General features: G+C 35.8%; 1 protein-coding gene across 1 annotated transcript in view; it reads right to left on the reverse strand.

Moving 5' to 3' along the window:
• creb5b (cAMP responsive element binding protein 5b) overlaps nt 1-9,172 on the reverse strand; it is an 82,227-nt gene extending 73,055 nt beyond the window's left edge. The window contains exons 1-3 of the mRNA XM_081389861.1: nt 9,064-9,172; nt 1,443-1,520; nt 18-111 (exon numbers count right to left, since the gene is read on the reverse strand). Of these exons, the coding sequence (XP_081245987.1) occupies nt 18-111; nt 1,443-1,496 (148 nt within the window). The 5' untranslated portion in view covers nt 1,497-1,520; nt 9,064-9,172. The remainder of the gene's footprint in view (nt 1-17; nt 112-1,442; nt 1,521-9,063) is intronic.
• Between the last annotated feature and the right edge of the window lie 636 nt (nt 9,173-9,808).

Below are 9,808 nucleotides of genomic sequence, written 5' to 3' on the forward strand. Positions count from 1 at the left end.
TGTGAGGTCTGTCTCACCTGACAGCATGTTGTCATTTTTGATGGAGGGGAATTTGAGGGTCATTTCATGCTTGTGCCGATGAATCATTAGATGATCCTCCGTAGGGAATCTCTGGAGAACATGGAAACAACTGGTTGCGATTTAATCACACTAAACACAATAAAAATAAATAAAAAGCAGAGGCTTGTTTTCTTTCCATTCTGTGTCCTTGAAAAACAGAATCTTACAATTAGTGACTCTGTCAAGCGAAGTTATTTTGCCAAACCTATACTAACCACCTTGTACAACAGGACTGAGCCTTAGGCATAAACCGCCTGTCTGACTCTGAACCGATTAGAATAACAACCTTCTGATTGAAAATACCTTCTCATTATCGTAATTATGTTATCTTAATTGCTGTTTAAGAGCACCTGAAAGGTATATTGTGTCTGTAAATGGTCCACATAAACCAACGTGCTTGGACAGACTGTGACAGGCCTAGTCTAACTGTGCAGCGGTTCAAAACAGGTGGATTGTGACCCAAATGTGCAGAAAGAAGAGAAAAATAAAGCTAAATGCAACTTAAAAAAGAAATTATATAGGATACAGGATAGAAAATGTATACTTTTAAAAAGGCAGGGAAAGCACTTTTAATATCTTAGGTTGATGACATCATAGGCTGTGCGTCCAATCAAAATCTGTCATTCAAGAAATTCTGTCTATTTTTGTCAATTTGTCATACCAATATTTGTACATATTTGTAGACCTATGCAGTACATGGTAATATTAATACTGTAATATAATATTAATAATAATTCAAAGTATGATTTGTATTACTTTTGTATGATAAACAATTTTGTTATTATTTTGGGTTGCTATTATAAAGTCAGGGTCCTGAACCAAAACCAGTTTAGAACTGGTTTAGTGTCAATGAGATATACTATTATAGTTTTTAATCATATAAAATATATAAAATAATAATTATATAATTATAGTATATATTATAGAATATAAATTTAAATTGTATTAGTTTTGGTCATTTTGCTCTGTGGTTCTGTCTTTTTTTACGTCTATAGGCTATAGTTTAATACATTTTTATAATGTATTATACATTTTTTGTTATTTTTGTTGGCTACATCAAGTTAAAAAAAATGAAAATGAGAAATATTGCATTTATTTTATTTCAGGTGATTTTTGTTTCAGTGTTACCCCATTGCGAACCAGTGTAATGGTGGAGCTAGAAGAAAATATGCATTAAGAGAGAGATTATTTACTATATCTATGAGGATTCCACCTCATCCAAAGAAATACAAAGCCAAGAATCTTATAAAGACCCAGTGGATTTCATTTGCCTCAACGAGATAGCATTTCACTGTTGTTGTCTATGGTGCAGTTTCACATTGAGAAGGAGCTTTCTCGAGTTACAGGACCGTTCGTCTTTGCCATTGTCTTATCAGACTCACCTGAGAGCAGCCCGGGGCGATGCACACGAACGGCCTTTCCTGCTCGGAGTTCATCACTGTCACTGGCTCCTCATATACCTGAACACAAAGCAAAGGAGAGAAATTCAAATCAGGGGCGCCTCCAGGACTCAGCAGCATAAAGACCCGCTCAGATTATGTCACTAATGTATCGTGTGCCAGTGATAGCCAACTCCGTGGTTCCCGAAGAGGCTTTGACGGAATCTCAGTGAGTATTCGGTGTCTTACGCCCTGGGAGAGGGCATTAGGAGTTGTAAAGGTTTAGGCTAAAACTGACCCCTGAAGTGTCACCCTGCTCCTTCGTCTCCATGGAGCCGTCGCTGACCACAGGGTAAGGTGTAAACTATCCTCTCTGTGTTGTGCACGCAAGTGTGTGGCTAAACCCAGACGCACGGCACTGAGGTCAGGGTATCAGTGAACTGCCAGTCATTAGCAACTCTTTTGACACCTAAACTGCCCTTTTAAAACTTCACCAGCCGTATCTTTAGCAGTTTGTATTAGATGGGTCGATGACAGTTAAGGACATCCAAGATAAAGAATAGGAACCCACTTTTAAAAATTTAGAAATGTATTCTTTGCATTCATGTTGGCTTTGCATTATTTTGAAAAGCAACAGTTTGAATGTATTAACTTTATAAATGGCATGTAGTGTAAGCATCAATGTAATAACATATATATATACATATATACACTTTACTATAGATACTATACTAGATAAATCATATATGCTTAATTTCATAATTTCATTTAAGTATCAAAAATTATTTTTATATTTTATAATATACATTTTTTAATCCTTTTTGTGATACTTGCGAAATTAAGTATATATGATTTATCTTGTTTAATGTGTTTATTTTGTCATTGTTTTTATATATATATATATATATATATATATATATATATACCGGTATATATAGTATGAACTTAAAAACTATGAAACATTTCAGTGTTGTATAACGGTCCTGCTATTTATAATGAAGAATATTTAATGATTATATATATATATAGGCTATATAATGTAATTTTAAAATGTAATATTTAATATTAATATTAAACGTAATATTTAATGATTTTATATATATATATATATATGTGTTTATATATACATATAAAATCATTAAATATTACGTTTTTGGGGGGATTTTGCCTTTATTTATATATTTTACCACCTGGATTTTATCACAACTAACCCTGGCCATGTCAAAGGTCAAATGATCTGGTATTTTAAAAGACCTATCGATCTTGACACACTGTCATGAGGATTTTCAGAGGTCATCTTTATTATAAAATTTACTATATTATGATATAATTTATCTTTATGATATACTTTTCTGTATTATATTTATTATACTTATATATATTATTTATTTCAAATATTTAAATTGTGCTTTTTTCTAAGAAATAACAATAAAAGATTTTAATGATCAATTTTTCTTCATTATACAGTAAATATCAGGACATTTGTACAACACTGATATTTTTCAGCTTTTTTAACATAATACTATACATACATATATATTTCTATTCAATTTTAAGTATTTTAAAATAAAGAATAGATCTGAAAAAAGAGCATCATGACCCAGGTCAGTTTTAAAGTCAACTGTTAATGGTGAAATATAGCTGCCTCTATCCAACAGAGTGACAATGTGCGGCAACACAGCAAACTGACAGGGTGACAAATTACAGAGAGGGCAATAAAGTGTAAAAATGTTTCATTACAATGACAAAACTTTCTTCCGTTTCACAAGTGGTGATTACATTTCAATGGCAAATCTCTCTCTCCGTTACAGCTCACCACGAGCACTGGAATCCCTTGTTCAGTGCCATGATGCTGCTAAATGCCATGGATGAAAGACTGACAATGGAATGGTATGCCAGTCATTCAGTTTCACGCACATGGAGTGTGACCGGGCTGCTCCTCTGATGCTGATGGGACGTACTTTGCCGTGCTTTTCTTATGTGGGCCCACGCTGAGCCCTCTGCTACTGTCGCCAAGGGGATCAGAGTGCGATTCTGTGGAATATATCAGGCACCAATTGTGCTTTAGTCTCATTCTATTCAACGAGTGATGATCTATAGGGAGTCTGGGTGTTTGATTCTGACTGTTCTGATTAGTCAACTGGAGCAATACGCTGTGATTGGTCAACCACTTCTAGCGTGTTTCGGAAATGTCCCGCCCCCTTGCCAGGCCTCAGATTCTGTGTGGGCCTGATTATAAGATGGCAACAAATGCGTATGACTATTTTATCGCAACAGCGAAAAAACTGTATTGGAAAATTTGGCTGCATGTCGTGCATCACAGGTGATCATAAACTTGGCCAATGTTTCTAACACCTGTTTTGGGAATTTTGCAGCACCCTTATGTAAGTTTTGTGCGAAAGAGTAACAGTATTATGGTCTACAACAGCCTAATGAGACACAGCTGTAATAGTCCATGACAGCCAGAGTCGAGTCCCCTTCATATACAGCAGCAAAACAGACTAATGACTGTGGCTACGTATTGACACACCGCTTAGACAGCTTAGACAACAAACACTTTCCAAATGTGTGGAAAATAAACACGTTCAAAACTTTGAAAGACGAAAACATTAAGAGAAAAGCATGAATTCAAATGCTTCAGGCTTGGATATACATGAGCCGCCGCTGTGTGAACGCTTTCATACACGATTTGCATGTGCATTTTTTTCCCTGTCCGATTGGTCTGGTCAACTGTTTCCTCCCATGCAGTCAAAACATGCAAATTTGCCGTTATATTAACCAGACATCTTTTTCCTTACAGTCCGGCCTTGGGACAGAGCCCCTCCAGGCGGCTTCTGACACGCGGCCCTTGGGGACACATGGTCTGGACAGGGTGTTTCTGTAAGCGAACTGACATCAAGAACACGTCTGCTAAATGGCAAGTCACTAACACACAGCTCTCAGAAAGTTGCGCCTCCAAGTCTATACCGCATCTGTCTTATTCATTGTAATTGCTATTTAAAAATGGTCATTTCGGCTGTTCAATATTCAACCTTTCAAGCGCCTCTGTCACTAAATGAGATTGAACACTTTTGTCAGAACTATTTTTATTAAAATAAAGGGACAGATCATCTAAAAAATGTAGTCGTCATTTACTCACCCCTATGTCACTGCAAACCTGTTTTACACATTTTTTTCACAGAACACAAAATAATATATTTTGAAAATCCTGGTAAACAAATTTGGTCACCATTGACCTTCATTGTATGGACAAGAAAACACTGAGACGTTTTTTTTCAAAACATGAGAACAACATGAGCAACATTATTTAACATTTTACTTCCGTAATGTGATGTATTTCTGAGTGAAATCTAACGACAACGAGATAGAAATGTAAGATGGGACTTGATTTTCTCTATCAGAAATTGATCGTATCATAAGCAAAGACGTTTCAGAGGTGAAGTCATAATATTTTACTTGCACTGGATTCAAGGTTTTAAGATAAAAAAGTTTGGAATAACATCATAATTATTGGATATTCAATTTATAGCTTGATTTATTTGAACCTGATAAAAAACATTTAATATAATTATCTGTGAATTGTACCATATTGTCACCTGTGAAACAAGACATTTCTGATCAAATTGAAAAATGACTTTATGATCATTATAAACATTCCTTCCCTCTTCAGTTAAAATTAATCTGGCTGACTGAGCGAATTGCACTGAGTTTCCCATATATCCAAAAAGCTTTTTTTTTCTTTGATATAAGGTGCACCAATGAATCGTTCAAAATAAAGAACCATGAATGTGTTAAATATGATCAGTTTTGATTTCATGTTGACTTTACCAATACACCTTTATAGTGCGGAACATGTTTCTGTGTCCTCATCTAGCCTTAAACTTTACAAACGTTCCACCGTATCAGTCAAGATTTGAGAATGTATTGTAATTATTGTAAACATGCTGTTCTCGAGTGTTACGAGACCTGAGATATGCCGTCTTGTGATATCATCTGGCCTAATTCCAAAAGCATAACCAACAGTGCAACACAATCAGACGCCTGCAGCAATATTCCATATTTCCACTATGCATGTTCTCCAACATGCGAAATCCGCACTACAAAGACTGTCATCAAATCTGTTCATTTAAACACAGGATTATGCACTTCATTCATTTTATGAAAAATATTACCGTATCATTTCCACCCTCCAGCAAGTCTTTTAGCCACCTAAACTGCTCAATATTCCCATGTGACACAAGACCAGGTGTGAGATGTTTGCTCACCGGTGGTCATACACTGCTTGGCTTTTATTTCACCGGTGTTTTCATTTAACACAGGAAATTTCGTTACACTTCAAATTTAGAACGGCCCGATGTGGCAGCCGAGGAGGATTAGGGGACCGGAGTACAGTTTCACAGGGAACTGGTGAGGAACTTTCTTCATTTGAATTCAAACAGTGTGGTTCACAGGCCGAGGGGAGAAGGAGGGTGGTGAAGGTTACAGCAAGCACAAACTTGCACCGCAATTCAAATCCAACCTCCCACCCCCCGTCCCCCACAGGCCTTCGGCAGAAAAGGTTCAAGGTAGGATCAGCTCAGGGCCCGGGGCAAGGAATAAGAAACATACAGACAATGCAAAGGATGCCATAAACCTCTCTTAATGAACAGACGAAGGGGCCCAACAAAGGCAACCTTCAATCACTGTCAGTCATCACATCTTCTCAAACATAAACTCACAGAGACCAAGAGAACTTCAGGCTAACTTTGATACCGGAGGTACAAACATTTGAAATATGAATGTTGTATATCGGAATGTTGTTGTTGTTCAGTGAACAAAAGAGATGGCAAAATGAAAACGTGCCATTTGTAATTAAAATTAAAATCAAAAACTTTTTAATTGCCATGTTATCATAAACCACATATTATAAGGCATTTAGAATTTTCTAAATCTTTCCACTCATTGTAATTCACTCTATCAGCCAGATTAATTAAACTGGAGAGGGAAGGAATGTTTACAATAGTCGTATAGACATTTTTTCCAATACCAGTCACTCAATTTTATTAGATATGTCGGTAACACTTTAGTTTAGGATCCAATTCTCACTATTAACAAGCTGCTTATTTGCATGCATTACTAGTATTGGCTGTTTATTAGTACTTATAAAGCATAATGCCTTATTCTGAATGACCATATTCTACATCCCCTAATCCTACCCAATACTTAACAACTACCTTACTATCTATTAATAAGCAGTAATTACTTAGGAGTTTATTGAGGCAAAAGTCATAGTTAATAGTTAGTTAATAGTGAGAATTGGACCCTAATCTAAAGCGTGACTGATACGTCTTGTTTCACAGCTGACAATATGGTGCATTTCACAGATAATAGTATTAAATGTTTCTAATCAAGTTCACATAAATCAAGCTATAAGTTGAATATCCAGTTATTTGCTCACTCTCATGTTATTCCAAACTTTTATGACTTTCTTTCTTCCATGGAACACAAAAGGATAGGTGTAGACAGAATGCAAAGACTGACAGCCTCAGTTGCCATTCACTTTCATTGATTTTTTTCCCGTACAATTAAAATGACTGATGCTGTCAACATCTCTTTTTGTGTCCCACAGAAACTAATACAGGTTTGTATCAACATGAAAGTGAGTAAATGATGCAGACTTCACATTTTAAGTGTGAAGATGAACTGTAGGCTACATATATGTTTAATATACGATTGTTTGCTGTACTTTCTTACAAACCAACATTTATTTGTGTTGAAATGAAAAGAACTCAGTCAAACGTATCAGTGGATTCAAATCTTTTAAGCATTTGGGCTTTTAGAAGAGAGTTTGCCTCGTCAGCACAACCCGCTGAAACCCTCAATATCTGGACGGTTAATCAAAGTCTGACTGGCCTGCATTATGACGTCATGCGTCGAAGCATTGCTTTCTTGTTACGGTGTTAGAAAATAAAGACGTGTGATTCAGTGCAAAGATTCATGCTTTAACTCTTCCTTTATAAATGAGCGGACTGGGACCCCTCTGACAGCCGCGGTAGCTCTCGTCGAAACGGGAAAACTCTGAGGTGCAGTAGTTTCCAGAGACGAAAGAAGTTCCTCAGTTTCTGCGTGTTGATGAATGAAACAAAACAGATTCAACGCTACAAACTAATTCTCTACAACGGCTTCAAAGAAACAATGCAGAACACTTGTGTCACAGCGCGAAAAGGACACAACATACACGCTGTGGCAAGCCATATTAACACTTTTTCATTTAAACCAACTTACTAATATGCAGGCTATATATTTGTTATTAGTTCTTATTTCTACTGGCAAGTAATCCAATTGCGAAGAATCTTTTTCAGTTAGGCTATATGTACATTCATTGCTTATTTGAAAATCTATTCCATTGTTACAGGAAAGGAGTTCTTTTGCCACTGGATTCTTTTTGGATCTGGTTCAAGTATCAACTATTCAGTTCAGACTATTATGTATTCCAATTGTTGCTGGTCCCTATTCTAATTTTACTGTATTACTGTTTCCAGTAACTATATATAGCCTTAGTTTTAGAATCTAACAATCTATTACTAAAGTTAGTAAAAATCTAACAATAGCTACTCCTACTATCTATTCCATTAGTACCAAGTAGGCTACCTATTTATGACACACTATAGGCTACTGATCTCAACTGTTACTACACTGTAAAAAAAAAATAATTATATATATATATATATATATATATATAATGATCAATAAGTTATGACAAACTATGTTTTTACATATCTTTAACTCAAAATAAATGAAGCAATTTTCAACTTTTTATGTTATACAAGATTCAACTCATTTTAGATTGAAGTTTAACTTTCAGTTGAAATAACTTAAACATCCAAGTTGGTTGTACTTAAAAATTCAAAACAGCAACTTTTATTTAGAGTGAAGTTTTTTTTTTTATCTTACTAGTTAGACCTGTATTTTTACTCATATTCACCAATGCACATGAATGGCTGAATTACAGATATTTACTAATAACTAAAAGTAGCTATCAATGAATATAACTAGTGAAATTAAAAAATATACTAGCCCCGACTAGATTACGTACTAGTAATTAGAAATAAGTACTAGTAACATAAAAATGAGTTCGTTAGAGGAATAAGTGTTAAAACAGCTTGCCACACATGCACATACAAACACATGCACGCACAAGTAAAAACTGTAGAAACACATCGTGTTTGACAGCTTCATGCGCGCAAACTAAAAACCACCGCCTCCGCGTAAAGTTTTGCACAATACAACGACTTAAGTTTGAGATCAGAATCAAGATTAAGCTAGTTGTTTAATGCGACACGATCCCTTAATGCGCAATTTGGCTAAAGACAGTGCGCAAAGCTTTTACATGCAAACAATCCCTGGAGATCCGAAAATAATCAATCATGTTCCGCGTGTTTACTTTCCTGCATGAAACGTGAACGACTTCACGCGTACAAACAGAGTCTGTAAAAGTACTTAGAATCTGTTCTTGCGAATCCCTAACAACTTGTCACTTCTTCAGGCTCAAGAGAATGACTATTTCAATGGCACCGACTCGGCAAGTGCATGTGAATGCGAAGGAATGGATGTATCGGCATGAAAAACAACTCAAACAACTCACCGCAGAAGTCTGGAGAAGATGCAGCACACTTTCTGAAGGAACCACGTTGGACTGAGGAAAGATTACAATACGATCTATTTAGAGAAGCATTACATCACCCTTTGGTGACGTCACGTGGGATTCCTGAACTTCTAAATCATTGCGGTCCTCGTAGAGGCGGGGCGAGAGGGGCAGGCGGGGCGGGGTCAGGACCAGTGGGTGTGGCAACACCAACATCTGTCTGACTTCAACTTGTTATTGTTGTTCGCAGTTAGTCATAAACTGCTGTTGATTAAAAAAATAAATAAATAAAAAGAAGTATATATAATCATGAGATTTATGGCACATTATTGCCGATTAAACAGCTAATACAGTTTAGGTAAATTATTATAACACTATAATTACATACATTTTTTATTATTTTGAATTTTGAACACCTTCATATTGTACAATGTTTGAAAGATCATTAGTTTATATACTTTCAAATATTTAGAAACTTGATTTTTCATTTTCATATATTATGAACAACTGACCGGTTGAAATTTTTATAACGCTGATGGCTTCTCATGACGTAAATACATGGTTTGATTTACATGTTTTGGATAGGAGAGATGACTAAAGACACCAAACATCTCAGCTCAGTTATCCAGGTCTGTTAATTGTGCACATCTTGCCGGTGCCTCTGTGCTTACTAAATAATGAAAGTGTCATGGGTAAATAAATTATTGGCTAGATTATGTCTGCCTGCAAGTGTTGAATTTAGAAG

This window comes from Scardinius erythrophthalmus, assembly GCF_964197995.2.
Source record: "Scardinius erythrophthalmus genome assembly, chromosome: 16".
NCBI lineage: Eukaryota > Metazoa > Chordata > Actinopteri > Cypriniformes > Leuciscidae > Scardinius > Scardinius erythrophthalmus.